The sequence below is a fragment of the Vicia villosa genome, linkage group LG3, assembly GCF_029867415.1.
Source record: "Vicia villosa cultivar HV-30 ecotype Madison, WI linkage group LG3, Vvil1.0, whole genome shotgun sequence".
Classification (NCBI taxonomy): Eukaryota; Viridiplantae; Streptophyta; class Magnoliopsida; order Fabales; family Fabaceae; genus Vicia; species Vicia villosa.
Genome location: NC_081182.1, coordinates 25,270,436 through 25,287,652, shown reverse-complemented (window position 1 = coordinate 25,287,652; position 17,217 = coordinate 25,270,436). Strand labels below are relative to the sequence as shown.

General features: G+C 33.9%; 1 protein-coding gene across 1 annotated transcript; it reads left to right on the top strand.

The window, feature by feature from the left end:
* Positions 1–1,548: 1,548 nt before the first annotated feature.
* Positions 1,549–3,173, top strand: LOC131660707 (protein WHAT'S THIS FACTOR 1 homolog, chloroplastic-like). The gene has a single exon (XM_058930003.1). The coding sequence runs from the start codon at positions 1,592–1,594 to the stop codon at positions 2,945–2,947; it is 1,356 nt and encodes a 451-aa protein (XP_058785986.1). The 5' UTR covers positions 1,549–1,591; the 3' UTR covers positions 2,948–3,173.
* Positions 3,174–17,217: the final 14,044 nt, after the last annotated feature.

Here is a 17,217-nt window from a genome sequence, read left to right as displayed (position 1 = left end):
TTTAGCACCCGGTTTGATTGTACATAACTACCACCCCGTTCGCAATTCAAAACAACGAAAGCTTTCCGCCTACTATTTCCGTTGTCCGACCTTAAAATAACAATTGCAAATCCATTTTTGTTAGCTTCCATCCGAACCCAATCAAGCAATTGTTCGCGATCGCCGAAGCTCCGATCAATTGTAAAATGTTGTCGAACATCGACCGTATTGATCATAGGAGTAACGTCAATAACCGAATCGTTATTAACGTTGAAAATTTCCGGAACTAATACTCCATCGTCTTGCACAATGTTGTCCGGATGCACCATACCTAACAAATGAATAAATTATCAAAAGTTGGCCAAAACTGTTTTTTTTTACTGCCAGGCCTATTTTCGGAAGTTCATTTCCGAAATATGTTAGGTAACATATTTCGGAAATGAACTTCCGAATTATATCAGTGTTCAGCAGAATTTTGTTGAATCAATGTAGTGAAATAGGGAATGAAATAAGTGATGTTTACATGAAATTGTAGCTTTTTATGCTCCCTTTAACGTGATCAACGGTTTGAAACTTGATTTTAGGACGAAAAATGGATGGAGATTGATTGGGTTTTGTGGAGGGTTTGGAAAAGTGTTGGAGAAAAATGATGAAATAGTGAAGGAGGGAAATTTGTATATGCAGAAATATTTTCGGAAATGAACTTCCGAAACATTAACGGTTTTGACATCTTCGGAGGTTCATTTCCGAAGACAAAAAAAATTCAAAAAAAAAAGCGCTTCGGAAGTTCATTTCCGAAGCAGGGATAGTTTTGGTTTTTCGCTGGGGGTCACCCCCATAGGGAGGTGACTAAAGAAAAAATCTAAAATATATGTTTTTTACATCTGTTTTTCAAAAATCCGATAAAAATTTATAGACCTAAAAAAAATTAATAAAATGCCATAAGTTTTTCAAAATCCGAAAAATATACTTTTTTTAAAATATAAAATTCACAAAAAATATTAAGATAGAAACTCGCCTATATAGGGTCCATGTTTAAAGAGAATTTCTTTATTGACGCCCTTATGGGGGCGACCCCCAGCAAAAATCCCTAAATACCCCTACTTCGGAAATTCATTTCTGAAGTAAATTTCTTTTTAGATTTTTTCAGAATTCGGAAGTGCACTTCCGAAAATATCAAACAGAGGGTATTTTCGGAGATGCACTTCCGAAAACACCCATAGTCAGACACATAGCAGCATTTTTTCAAAACAGACAAAAGTGGTGGATGGAGGTTATAAGTGGTGGATGCAGGTTCTGTAATTTTTCGGAAGTGTACTTTCGAAACTTTTAGAAATAGGTGTTTTCGGAAATGCATCTCCGAAAACACCTTCCATTTGATATTTTCGAAGATACATTTCCGAATTTTAGAAAAATCAGGAAAAAAAAAAAGATTTTGAAAATGCATTTTCGAAACATAGAACATTTTGGGGTTTTCGCCGCAGGTGACCAAGAAAGTAGGGAAGTGGATAAAGAAATTCTAGGTTTAAATATAGGCGTCAGGTCAAAAAACTCAAACCCAGCCCACTTTACAGTTAGGCCCAATCAAGAAGCAGTTTTCGTCTCGTCTTCGATGAAAACACTGTTTAACAATGTCACTGAAACAAAAACACAAATCCTTAAACCCCAAAACTTCGTGAAATCAATGCGTTTCGGATTACCAGAGATCGATTCATGGAGAAAAAGTTGCTGCCATTCGCATTGGGAACGATGGATGACAACAAGCAAACGAGTCCAAGACAGAAGCAAGAAGAAACGGGTTCACGAACTCGAAGTAGCAACCGAGAAATGGAAAATAACCTCCAAAATCATCTTCCTAATGGAACTCCTCAAACAAGAACCAGAAATGGTTATTCCCGTTCGATCCCTTTCTCATTACAGAAAACAAATCAACCTCCCCAAACCCCACAGAATCTCCGATTTTCTTCGCAAAACCCCGAAGCTTTTCGAACTGTATAAGGATCGAAACGGTGTGTTGTGGTGTGGTTTGACGCATAAAGCTGAAGACTTGATGGAAGAACACAAAAGGGTTGTCGAGGAAAATGAGGATAAGGCTGCTGAATATGTTACGAGGTTTCTTATGATGTCGGTTGATAAGAGGCTTCCGTTGGAGAAGATTGCGCATTTTAGAAGAGATTTTGGGTTGCCAATGGATTTTAGAACTCGTTGGGTGAATCAGTATCCTCAGCTTTTTCGTGTTGTGAAGCCTTCTCTTGAGGATGTTGAGTTCTTGGAGCTTGTTTCTTGGAAGCCTGAATGGGCTATCACAGAGATTGAGAAGAAGAACATGCCGGAAACTGAAACTTCGCGCAACCCGGGTTTGCTTTCGTTACCATTTCCTTTGAAATTTCCTTCAAATTTTAAGAGGGTCCATAGTTATTATGGAGAAAAGATAAAACTGTTTCAGGGTAGATCTTATTTGTCACCTTATGCTGATGCAAAGGGTTTAAAACCCGGATCTTTAGAATTTGATAAAAGGGCTGTTGCTGTGATGCATGAATTGCTTAGTTTTACAGTTGAGAAGAGGCTGGTGACAGATCACCTCACTCACTTTCGTTGGGAGTTAGTTATGCCTCAGAAGTTGATGAGGCTTTTGCTTAAGCATTGTGGTATCTTTTATGTTTCTGAGAGAGGGAAGAGGTTTAGTGTGTTCTTGACTGAAGCTTATGATGGTTCGGAGCTTATTGAGAAATCTCCTTTGATTCTGTGGAGGGAGAAGCTTCTTAGTCTCGTTGGTTATAGAGGGAGGAAAAAGAAGTTTGAGGCGGATACTGAGAGTGATGAGGAAGGCGGTGATGGTTTGCGTTTGCTACAGAGTGGTTCTGATGTGGAGGATTTGGATGTGGAGCTTGAGCAAAAGGATACCTTGGAGTACAAGGATCCTTTACTCGAGGATGATTCTGAGATGGATGTTAGAGAGATTATGTGAACGTGACGAAACTTATAACTTATTGTGGTGGAAGTTTGTTGTATTTCAATTCTAACTTCAGTGTTCTCAAGAACTTTCAATTGATTTCCTCATTGTAAGTCGATTTTGTATCTGTAAACAAAACTTGGTCTCTTTTATACATGAAAAGATGTATACCGAATAAAGATTGTACTTGTACTTGTGTGCATTGTTAAATAGTGACTATGGTATGATGGGAAATGAGTTATTTTCTGGCATTTGGGCACAGGAAAACCTAAACTGCATGTTTACATACACAGCTGAGTACTATATGCAGTGAAACATTATAGGTGACAATTAAATGCATAATTCTAGGCTCTAATGTTATTGAAGGGTATCGACAAACTTAGTACTCGTTTCCTACTGATGGTCTCATCTTTACGTAGTAAAGATGAATGTATTAACAGCATAAACAGTGATATGCAGGACATTTTACATCTTTGCCTGGAAATGAATTCGTACGAAGGACATTTATCATTACTGGTTGCATTCATATGATTTTTGTTTTGAGTACTGATGTTCAATAAGGAGACTTGATGTTTGCGGGCCGTGGCCACTGTGAGGTGCTGTTTGCATGTGATTGTTTTAAGTTACAAAGTTGTCCCTGGTAAGTTTGAACCTCGAATGTGCCTTTCGTTTGTTAGTTTGGTCATTGAATGCTTCTGGGGACTACAGTGATATCGCTTCACACATATTAAGGAACCAAAATGAGGATTTACTCTCAAATTATTGAGATATTTAATAAGTCAATGGCTTCTGTGATGTATACCCCATTTAATTACTTTGAGAAGTTAGAATGTCAATTGTGCTTACGTAGCGGAAAGTCAAGAATAGCAAATCTTTTTCCTGTTATTTTCAAAACATTAATTTAAAGTGATAACTAATTGATGTTTATCTATTTTATGTTTATTTTTCTGTGTCTTAAGTTACTAGTATATGCTTGTAGTGTTCAACTTTGCCTAGTTGGTTGAGTTGGAATGAAACTTCATCTCTGTCTGCTATGGTCCTCCATTATTGACCATATTTACTTTGCTTCCCAACTTGCTGTATGTCACTGTCAAAATTAAATGGAAGAAGCTTCACAGCCTCACCTAGATGGATGGATGAATCTTCAAAACATTACTAGCCTATCTGCTTTGCCCACCCTTTTAAAAGGCAGTGTTTGTTATAGAAACTTAAATGTGCATGTGCTGATCTTTGGAGTATTCAATTTAACTTGACATTCTCAAGCTTTTTTCTTGGCTAAATCAATTTTTTTTATGAAATCTGAGTCTGATTCCTTAGTTATGAGTTACTAGTATGATTCAAAATTTATGTGTCACCGAAGCTTCATTCCATTTGATTAATTTTGTCAAAATTAACAGCTTCTCCAGTTTTCTTTGTTGATTAATGTTGCAAGTCGAGTTTTCAAGAGTTTGACAAGAACTTTAAATTTAGAACGAGCAGTGTGTCCAAATGGAAACTCAAAAGTAAGGAAGATGGAAATATGGAATTTACACTAAAAATGAGAGTTATCTATGTCATGTTTTTTCAAATCCGAAATGTCTTATTTATAGGTTAAATAGTGTTGTTTTATAAGGTTGCGACACTTGATGAAATACACTTTTTCACAAATGCTCAAGTGCCACCTACAAATGTCACTAGTGTCTCCATTCTCACGCCCCCGGTCCTAGCGCCGTTGTCGAGGACCGACCTCACACTTATCCATGTCGAAATTTCTTCTCTTTAGCTCCTTGTTGATGGAATTCAGCCTATATTCGAGTTTGTACAAGACAAATAAAAACTCGAAAGTTGGAAAGATCAAAATCTGGAATTTACATCGAAGATGAGAGTTATCAATGTTTTTTTCTTGAATCTAAAATGCCTTATTTTTATGCTAAATGATATTTCACAAGGCAGCGACCCTTAATGAAACACATTTTTTCACAAGTGTTCAAGTGCAGCCTACAAACTGCCACTAGTGCCTTTACGCCCACACCTCTAGTCTCGATCCTGAAGCCGGTGGCGACATCGACGACGGTGAGGGGGAATATGAATGTGACAAGTGACATAAGTCTTAGGACCACCACACTTATTCATGTGACACTTTCTCCTCTTTACTTTTTTTTTTTTTGGTTTATCTCCACTGATTTAGTCTAGGAGTCAATAAATATAACCTTATATAAAAAATATTAAAGTGAGTTAAACATTCCGAGATTATTTCTCATACATGAAATATTCATTTAGTCATTCCAAGCAAATTTTCTGTTATTATTGAAACAATGATCACGTTTGGATTCTAATTACAACATGTAATACTACGTAGCAGCTCTAATCAATCTTAGTATAATTTTTTAAATTGTTTATTGCTTTAATGATATACTTTTCTGTATTATTTTCTTGGATATGGATAAATTATAATAGTATTTAAAAATTTGTTAGAATAAAATATTTGACCACATTAATAATAAGGACGAGGAAAATAATTGACCATTTTAATGAAGTTTATTTTCCTTAATAATTCATGTAAAACACACGCACATAAACAATAATTTTTTGTGTTAGTAGAAATACCTAACAAAAGAAATAGTTTTAAAAAAACAAACAATATAATATGGTCATCGAATGTCTCAACTCAAGGGACTATAATGACACCGCTTCACCTATATTTATATATAATTATGAACCAAAATAACGATTTACTCTCAAATTATTGATGAGATATTTAATAGGTCAATGATATGTGTGATGTACACTATTTAACTAATTTGAGAAGTTAGAATGTCAATTGTGCTTACATAGCTAAAAGTCAAGAATAGCAAAATCTTTGTCCTGTTATTTTCAAGTCATTAATTTAGAGTGATGTTTATCTATTTTATTTGTATGTTTTTCTTTCTTTTAAGTTACTACTAATATGGAGACTTGTATTCAACTTTGGCAAGTTGGTTGTGTTGGAATCGAACTTTCATCTCTGTCTGCTTGCTATGGTCTTGATGTATGTCACTGTCAATATTAAATGAAAGAAGCTTCACTGCCTCACCTAGATGGATGGTTGAATCTCCAAATCATTATTATCCTATCTGCTTTGCTTACCCTTTTAAAAGACAGTGTTTGTTATAGAAACTTGAATGTGCATGTGCTGAACTCTGAACTATTCAATTTCACATGACATTTTCAAGTTTTTTTGTGTGGCTAAATTACTTTTTAATTAAATAAGTTTTTTGTCCCTATAAATATTTTAGCTTTTATTTTTAGTCTCTTTCTGCCTTTAGGCAACGGTTTTACAAAAAAACCGTTGCCAAAACCAGTTAAAACAGTTGCCAAAACTCAGGAGGGACTAAAAATGAAACTGCAATATTTATAGGGACCAAAAACTTATTTAACCCTAACATTTTTTTTTGTAAAATATGTATATGTTTGCTTAGTTATTATGAGTAACTAGTATGGTTTAAAGGTAATTTATAGGGGTGGCCAAACGGGCCCGGCCCGCGGAGAAAGCCTGTTTTACCATTCATTTTTTGCGGGTCGAGCCTGAATCTTGAACCCGCATATTTAAGTATGTCCGCCCCGCCCTGCACCATAAAAAAAGGAGCGGGCGTGGGTCGGTCACGGACAGCCCGCGAACATCTTTTGAAGAAAAAATAAAAATAATTTTATGATAGTGTAAGGCCCATAACAAAACAAAACAACTCGGCCCATTAAAAAGTTGAATTAGGGTTCACTTACTAATACTATCTCTCTGCCTTTCAAAAGCAAACGTATTATTACTTCGTCGTCCTCAGTAGCTACTCTCTCCGTTGGCGGCAACACTCACCCACTCAGGTACCATGCTGCATAGTTTTCAATGAATGGGTTATCACTTATCAATATAATAATTTTCACTTATGAATGGGTACCATGCTGCTTATTTGTAAACAAAAATCCGAAGCCTCTATTGTATAATAATTTAATGATTTTCTTATGCTTATTTTTCAAATCAAATATGACAATTCATAGGTGATAACTTTTATTTATTTTCTATGTGATTTATTTATTTATTTTCTATGACGATTCATATCTGAAGCCTCTATTAGATAAGTTTTATTTATTTTCTATGTGATTTATACTATATATATATATATATATATTTATTTGATGATGAGAGTTTTTCATGAAATATATTTGATATTATAGTTGATAATTTGGTATTGGTAACTTGGTATTATAGTTGATAACTTTGTATGTCTCTGTATACAGCAATTTATAGTGATAATTTGGTATTGGTAAAAATTTAACAGCAATACTATTATAACTTTTTATTATATGTCCTAACTTTTTAATATGATTGAATACATAGGTGATAACTTGAAATGGATTTACAAACTGTTGGTAATGAGATTGTAGATGAAGTGAATGTGAATGTGAATGTGAATGTGGTTGATTTGAAGAATCAAACTATTCAAGGGGAAAATGAATTAAGAAACACCGAAGATAATGTTTTACCTAAGTCTAAGAAGGCCAAAACGTCAAGTGCCGATTGTTGGAAAGTGTTTACTAAAGTTGGGGTGGATAAAGATGGGAATCCATTGGCTAAGTGCACCGGTTGTTCAAAGGTTTTGAAGGGTGGCGATAGGAATTATGGTACTACGACTTTGAATCTCATATGAAGAAATGCACTAAAATCAAATACGGCGATGTAGGTCACGTAATGATCGACTTGCAAGGTAGACTCAAGAATCTTACAATAGATAAAAAGGTTTCTAGGTCAATGGGTGCTGCTGCAATCATTGCACATGATTTGCCGTATAAATTTATGGAGTTTCAAAAAAATTAGAGATTGGATGAAATATTTGAACCCTGAATTTTCTCCTATTTCAAGAAATACCGCTAAGGCTGATGTTGATGAAATGTTCAAGACAGAGAAAGAAAATTTTAAGAAAGTGTTAGCTAGTATTCCCTCTAGAATTTCATTAACTTTTGATATGTGGACAGCTTGTACAAGTGAAGGTTATATTTGCTTGACTGCTCATTATGTTGATTCTAACTGGAATTTGAAGAGTAGGATTCTAAACTTTTGTCATATGCCTCCTCCACATACGGGATCTGAGATGTCAAAAAAGGTTCTTGAACTTTTATCGGGTTGAGGAATTGAGAAGAAGATTTTTTCACACATTAGATAATGCTTCTGCTAATGATGTAATGCAAGCTCACTTGAAAAGACAACTTGTATTACAAAATTGGTTATTAGCTAAGTGAGAGTTCTTTCATGTTCGTTGCTCAGCACATGTTTTAAATTTGATTGTCCGAGAGGGTTTAAAAGTACTTAGTGACGCATTGGAAAATATTAGGGAAAGTGTGAAATATGTGAAGGGCTCTGAGGGTAGAATGAAAAATTCAAGGAATGCATTGAACTCGTTGGTGGTGTTGAAACATCGGCTGGTTTGTCTTACGATGTTTCCACTAGATGGAATTCTACTTATTTGATGCTTCAAAGTGCATTGAATTACTGACGTGTATTTGCAAGTCTTAGTTTTCATGATGATAATTATAAAGTTTGCCCTTCAGAAGAAGATTGGAAAAGAGGAGATAAGATATGCACATTCTTGTTGCCATTCTATGAGACCACAAACTTGATTTTCTGGAACGTCTTATCCTACTTCGTATTTGTATTTTTTGCAAATTTATAAAATTCAATGTGTTTTGATGGCAAGCATGAAAGATGAAGACACTCTTATTCGAGACATGGCTGAAAGAATGATGATCAAGTTTGAGAAGTATTGGAGTGATTATAGTGTGGTTCTTGCTCTAGGAGTGGTTCTTGACCCGACGATCAAGCTTACCTCTTTGGAATATATGTATGAAAAAGTTGATCCACTTACCTCAAAGCTTAAAACAGATGAAATTAAGCAGAAGTTGTACACTCTCTTTGAGATGTATCGTCGTCTTCATACTTCGTCGTCCACTATCTCTCAAACTCTATCTTCCATCACTAGAGGTGAATCAAGTTCACACGCGTTCACTAAGAGTTTGTTCAATGTAAGTATCTTGCTCTAATTTTTAACTTATTTTAATGTTATATGTTGTAAAATGCTTAAATAACTTGTTCTAAGTTGCTCTAATTTGCTATAAATTGCTGTAATAGGCTGTAAGTTACTAAAAATTGTTGTTATAACCTGCTGTAATAGGCTGTAAGTTGCTATAATATGCTATAAATTGCTATTATAATTTGCTGTAAGTTGCTGTTATAAGTTGCTGTAAGTTGCTGTAAACTGCTGTCATAACTTGTTAGTTGTTGTAACTGCTGTAAGTTACAGTAAGTTGCTGTTATAAGTTGCTGTAAGTTGCTGTAAACTGTTGTTATAAGTTGCTGTAAGTTGCTGTAACTGCTGTTATAAGTTGTTGTAAGTCTGCTGTAAGTTGCTGTAAATTACTATTATAAGTTGTTGTAAACTACTGTTATAATTTGCTATAAATTGCTGTAACATATTATATTATTTTCGTTTTTATCAAAATAGGATTTAAAAGTTCACAAACAACAACTTGCAACAGAGACCAGAAGTCTCAACTTGATGTTTATTTGGAGGAGGCAAGTGTGGATTTGAGTTATCAAAATTTTGATGACTTGAATGTTCTTCAATGGTGGAAGGAGAATTGGAATAGGTTTAAAGAGATCTTTATTGGCACGTGATTTGTTAGGCATCCCTTTTACTACTGTTGCATCTGAATCTACTTTTAGTATTGGTTCAATCATTCTCATCAAATATATAAGTCGCTTGTTATCGAAGAATGTAAAGGCACTGATTTGTGCTCGCAATTGGCTTCAAGATTTTAATAGTTTTAGTACATAATCCAATATCAAAGTTTCTTTTACTACTTTGTGATTTTTTACAATATTGTTAATTTTGTTACTTACATTAAATTGTTTTATAGATGTAGTGGGTGATGATGAAGATAATGATGATGGAAGCTTGACGAAAAGTATTACAACAGGAGCATCATTTGTTTCAGGGGTGTGCAAAAAACTAGTAACCATGAACCAAATCTATATCCAAATTAAACCATATTTAAAAACCCAGCCCAAATTAAAAAATTAAAACCAGAGGCCCATTTATCAAAACAAAAAAAAACCAAAAACCATTATTCAATTTGGATCACATTATCGGTTACCAAATTTGAGACAAACCCTAATTCCCAAACCCTCTCTTATATCTCTTCTCTATCCGTTGAACCTCACCACAGGTCTCAATCACAATCCAAACGCTGTGTATCACCCTCTCTGTTCTTCACTCTCCACTTCAAACGTTTACTACCATTGACCTTTCTCAGAAAAATCAATTCTTTTGGTTTCTAGTTCGCGTTCTACGTCGTCGTTTTGATCTACTCAATTCCGATAATCTAGGGTTTGGCTTTATATACGAAATGACAACTATGGAGAGCTTGATTGGGTTGGTGAACAGAATCCAAAGAGCATGTACTGTGCTTGGTGGCTATGGTGGCGATGATGGTAGTTCGTTTTCTTCTCTTTGGGCAACTGTAAAAACTAAGTAACCACCGTGTGTACTCACAAAATGCAGCGCTGTTAGGGTTTTGCAAAAATAGTTTCCCACTTTTCTTCACTCAAAAAAACTGGTTTTAAACTGGTTTTTTTGTAAAACTGGTTTTTCAAAAGAAAATAAAAACTGGTTTTGAGAGAACCGGTTTAAAACCGGTTTAGAACCAAACTAAACCATATGTAAACCGGTTTTAAAAAAATAAACCAGTTTTAATAAAATAGTTTTAAGATCCAAACCAAACCATATATATGGTTCAATTTGGTTTGGTTATTGATCCATGCACACCCCTAATTTGTTTATGACGTAGATGAAGATTGATTGGTGCATCACTTTTTGTTGTAGAGAATTTGGAGACTTTGGTGTTAGATTAAACTATTTATGACTTATTTACTAACTTTTGCGAATTTGTGGTGTTGAACTTATGTTGAATTTGTGTTGTTGAATTTGAACTTAGGTTAAATTTGTAATATTTAAGGTTTGTTGAATTTAATTTTTGGATGTTGGATTTATGATAGTATTAGAATTTATGAGTTTTTTAAAAAAAAAATTATATCATGAGTAAAATAAAACTTTTTTTTAAAAAGAATAGCGGGCCTGCCTGCATGCCCGTCAATAAATGGGACGGACATAGAAAATGAGCCCGCACCTCCAACTTTGACCGCCCCGCCCCATTTTTTGCGGGCTTATGCGGGGCGGGCTTGCCCGTTTGCCACCCATAATAATTTATGTATAGATGAAAATTAGCATATTTAGCTTACAAACATGTTGAAGTATACCTTGGGTTCAGTCGGTTCGGTTCATTGATCCATTCATTAATGTTAGAATATTTTATATTAATTTGGAAATCATATAAATTAATATAAAAAATATTATAAAATATTTATAATATTCTAAAACATATTATAAGATATATATTTATAGTAGTATAAGAGATATTATAAGATATTTATAATATTTGAGAGATATTATAAGATTATAATAATATCTTTTATTCCAATAATTAAGGAGATATGATTCTGTTATTATAGTGTGACAATCTTAGACCTTACTGAGAAAATAGAGTTTGTTTTTTGGGAACTATGATCATTTGTAATCTCTTGAACAACTTTCTGAGTATAGTGAAATGGAGAGTTGCTCTCTTCCAGAGTAGATCGTTTGATCGAACTGAATAAACAAATCTTCGTCTTTTTCTCGCCTTATTCTGTTATATTATCTGTGTACGAATCATTATTGCTGTAGATTATTTATTTTGGTTGCTACTATTCTTTATCTCACAAATTGATATTGAATTTTGTCGTAATTTACAACAAGATTCACAACAAAACAAAATATAATAAGATATCCATTAGTTAATTTTTGTGAATGACTGAATTAATTTTTTATTTGCAGAATTCTACCTTTAGTTTCTTTTATCAATTTGGTCCCTTAGAAAATGGAATCGAGTCTCAGTGTGTTTACTTATACCATTATTTCTTGTTCAAGCAATTAATAATGAACCAAGGATCATTTCATGTCATGCTTACTACATCACTCTTGAAAGCAAAAAGAAAGGTAGCTTAATTCTTGTTTATTCATGCTCATTTAAAGTCCATGTTTATGACAAATTTTGAACCAAGTTTCTCAATTGTTTAAATTGCAAATCAAGAGAGCATTGAGATTTAAACCAAAGCAAGATTTTTAATCGAGAGAATTTGAAGTTCATGTTCTTTCCAACATGTTTGTTACACGTTTCTAATTTCAAATTCAAATAGGCAAAACAAATTATGAATTGAAATCAAACTTGAATTGCATTTTCATCCTAGCTTGTCACACAACATTTACACCATCATCAATTCAATTCATAACAAATACAAACTGAATCAAAAGCCAAAACAAAGTTCAGAAAAGCAAATTCAATTCAATTTTGAAATGAAATACAAAATGAGGTGAATAAATTAAAACTGAATCTCATTCTCGTTTCATTTGAATTTGAATTGATAAAAGTAAGAGTTTACAAGAAACTGCATCGCATAGGACTCCTCACAAAATTGCACACGCTTTGCTCACCCTCTACACAAAACCAGGGAGGTTTTTCACTCACTCATAACAGAATCAAATTCACTCAATTGGCCTCAAACGATTATTATAACAAACTCTCATCTCACACACTAGAATGCTCTCATTAAAACCTAATTCCCTAGCCTATATAATACTCTACTCATTTTTGCTTAAAAAAGAGAAGAAACCATAAAGCAACAACTACACCATTGAAAACGTAGTTGTCTCAAGCTTTACCTTGAAGTTTTGACTGGATCAAGCTTACTCCTCATCCTAGTGTCTCAGCAACAAACACCATAAACCAAAATTTGAAGAAGAGAAAAAGAAGATAGAGTCAGAGTAGAAGAAGGAGCAGTGGAAAAGAAAGAGAAGAAGAATGGATTAAAAGTATCTCTGAATTTAGGGATGGCAATTTGACCAATTCCTTTGCTTACCCACAAAAAATACCCACCACGGATATGGTAAGAACTCGCAAAATAGATATGAGTAAAATATGCTGGTATGGATGCGGACACAAGTACCTTACGCTCCGCACTACATATTTATATAATATCATTTGTATTATTATATAAAAAATGCACATTTATCAATTTTAAAAAAATACATCGCTATTAAACTATTACACATTTTAATAAAGATGTTTATTTATTTCTTAACTCAACAATAACTTCCATAATTTTTTTTAATATTGTTAAAAAAATATGATATTTAGTAATTAATTAATTTAATTTTACTACAAACACAGGTAAATAGGTACGAGTATGTGTATTGAGGTACCATATGATATGGGTACGAGTATAAACATTGGTGCCCACACGGGTTTGGACTCGCTTACGAGGATTTTTTTATACTGCAGGTATGGGGACGGGTACTAAAATATCCCGCCCATACCCTTTCATTGCCATCCCCACCTGGGTTTTATTCCCCTTCTCATTCGTTAATTTGTGCTAATTTGATTTTAATCAAAATATTTAATGAATTGGGCTTTTTAGGGGTTTTGTGGGATTTAGGATTCAATCTGTTTTGTTTGTTGTTTTGTTGTTGTTTCTAGTGTTAGATTCAGGATCAGAGGAATAATATTGTGTTAATAAGTATGTGATTGATTTGAGAAATTTGAGATTATGAAGAAGTTCGATTGGAATTTTGTGTTTGAACTTTTGTGAGTTGATCACTCCTTTAGGTTTAGGCAAGTTTTTGTTTCGATAAGCTTTAGGAATTATCTCTTGTTTGTGAACCAAGCCACACTACAACCTTGAAAAGCCCTTGTAATTCTTGCCTTTGTATTTTCAATATGATTTTTGGATGAATGCATAATTTATTCTTTTGTTTGCAAGATTGTTGGATGAGTAGCAAAAGTCCTCACCTTTGTGTGTTCTTCATTTACTGGTGAATTTTTGCTATGTGTGATTCATGATTGAGCTTGTTTTAGAATGTTTAGCATGATTTTGATACTTAGGATTCATTTTGTTTACATGTTTTCATTGTAGGATTATGGTAAGTATTTACCTTGTTTGTGCGTTTTTGTTTGAACCATACATTTGTTTTTATTTTCGAAACTTGTTGATTCACGATTCTTTAGTTTATTACTTTTGATTCTTTGAGTTAATTGATTTTTGTTTGAGGACAAACAAGTTTAAGTTGGGGAGAGTTGGCACCATTTTGTTGATAGTTGCGGTTAGCGGCTCTCAAGCAAAAACCTGAGTAAGTATCTTTTATCGTCTCCACAAGGATTAATGCAAGGAAAAAACTACCGTTCAATAGTTTCAGTCCTTCTAAGATTGGATTAGGGTTTTTGGAAGAAAAATGCAGGAAAAGTAAATAAAATCAATAAAGAAAGCGATAAACAATCAATTGTAGCTTAAGATAATTCATTCTGGAATTGCTTTTCATTCTACCCGTCAAATACTTAAACTTGCCGATCAATTGCACTCAACCAACCGTACGCATCAAAATCACCAGGTATTGCTCACACTAAGGCTATTTCTAACGCAAAGTGAGACATCACCCATATTGCTCTCGGATGCGATTTCGCGCGCAACTCAAACAACCCAGATGCATTTCAAAACCGACACCCACAATGATTATTAGCTCTTAACCTTTCTCTAAAGTCAAGAAACTAATAAATATCATTCCTTAACCAATAAACATGAAGTTTATCTCTAGAACAACCCAAACCCCAAACATAAATGCTAAAAAAGTCAAGGAACAAGATCAATTAAGATTTGTAAAGCAAGCATATATACAATCACATGATCAACAAATATACATATAATAAGAGTAAAATATATATACAACACCCACCATTGGAATGATACATAGGGAAGAAGGAGATATTTTCCCAATGATGTTGGGTAAACTTCTAAACTACAAATAATTGGATCAGAGCTCCTCCATGGAGAGAAGAGATGATAAAACCTAACAAAATCAATTTTAAAAAATATATACAAATCTGATTTACGAAGACCGACCTAAGCGAGCCCTCATTTATTTGAGCTAAACCGCTTATGGGAGAAAGTATATGGACTTGGAAAATTGACCGCGCTTAATGAGCTGACCACGCTAAGCGAGCTTGCGATACCAATTATGCTTCTGTTATTGAAAATGATAGCACACTATAGCTTGGGCTTAGCGGGCTCTGCAGAATTTTGGTTCTTTATTGCTCAAAAATTGCACAATCAAAGTCGTGCCTTTGACATACACATCAATACCTATATGTATAAATAAACAAAAACGTACGCATTCATGCTCAAGTTGAGGAAAAAGAGAAGATAGGTGCCACAAAACTATATACAAAAATAACTACAATTTGACGCTTATCATGAGGCTTATATTTTTCGTTCTTTAAGGGTTTTATCGATATTTTCCCTTTCCTTTGAAAAAAAATAAACTTTGGTGGACACTCTGATGTATTTTGAGCGTTCGTTACGCTCGGTTATTTTTCGCGCCGCGACACAACAGTGAGGAAACATTCCTTAATATGAAAAAGAAACTAGAAGCGGTTACTTGGAATGCAATTATGAACGCACTTTCAACTCTTAAAGATGAATTTGAATTTAGATTGGAGGATGGGAACTCCTCTTTCTGGGTTTCCAATTGGTTTGGGGTAGGGAAATTTGTAGAGCATGTTCTCTATGTGGATATCGACGATCTGGAAATGCGAGTAAATGATGTTTACTTGGTTGGAAATTGGAACTTCATCTTATTATATACTAATATTCATGTGATTGTTTGTGACCTCCTAAAAGTGTTTCCCATTTGTTTGAATTCTCTAGTTCCTGATCAGTTAACCTGTAAAGGCAATTTAGACGGTATCTATACTCAGGATGGTTATAACTTGCTCAATAGACTTGAAATTATTTAGAATGCAACAGATAATAAAGCCTGTTTGATTTAGTTTGTAAAACTGTTTTTTAGCTTTTAAAATTTGAAAAACCATAAAACTTGCTAGGTAGTATAATATTGTAAAATAAATTTTGAAAACTATTATCTATTTAAGAGTTTTAAAAAATAAAAAATAAAAATAGATTTTTGAAGTTTTGGTTTTGGATTTTTAGTTTTTGAAACTAGAAAGAATAAAAATAAGGAAAAATTGTACAGTTTTCATTAATTACAAATTTATAATATTTTTCAACTTTAAAACACTTTTTAAAAGTAAGAGTACCAAACATGTTTTATTTAATTTTGCTTTAAATTTTTTTAAAAAAAGTTATTTACAAAATAGTTTTTAAAAACTAAAAACTAAAACACATTCAAACGGGTCCTAACTCTTGAAAGTGGGTATGCATATTCCTGCTCCTGAGAAGGTGAAATTCTTTCTTTGGACGACTTTACATAAGTTTCTTCCTACAAGATCAATGTTGTGTCATCATGACATGCTTCAGACGAATCTTGGTCCTAGATGCAATCAGGACACTGAGACGACTCTACGCTGCTTCAGAGATTGTGAATTTGCTACCCGCTTTTGGAAATCTATTGGCTTCTTAGACCCAATATTCTTGTAAGGGGATAGTTTATATGATTGAATTAGACATGACATCAATGGTTGCTCTATCTTTTTGGCTGCTTACTGGTGGTTGTGGCATGCTAGGAATTTGTGTCTTGCGAATGCAGTGGTCTCTTCCTATACTTTGAAACTCATCACACTGAATTATGCTAAACTTTTAGCTAAACATTTTCTTAAGCATAATACGTCACATCCAACAAGAACGATCACATGAAATGCATACAAAGATAGTAATAGCATTTTGGAATATTGATGGCAGTAGCCTCAATCAAACTTCTTCACAATCTCAAATTTCTCAAACCAATCACATTCTTATTAACACAAAATGCCAATAGGAGTCTTTTTGGCATGCTCCATTGAGGTATGTAAAGTCAACACACATTCTCAACTTCCTAGAGGCCTTCTAGACTAGGACAACATTAGAGAGTCATTCTCTGTATTTTACTTTAGAAATGAAGTAGTCGTCTAACAGTCCTAAGACCGTGCTAGCAGTTGCCATGAACTTCTCTAGAGGTTGTCTTTTTTTTTCGTTGAGAGATATATCGGGCCATAGGATCGACGTTTAACTGATGGAAGGCTAGGGCGGGGTCGATGCTAGTTATTTCATGGGGAAATGATAAAGGGATTTGTGTTCTCCTAGAGACATTCGATTAGCGTATATTTTACCTTGGAATGGGTACGGATCATATCTTCACAAATTG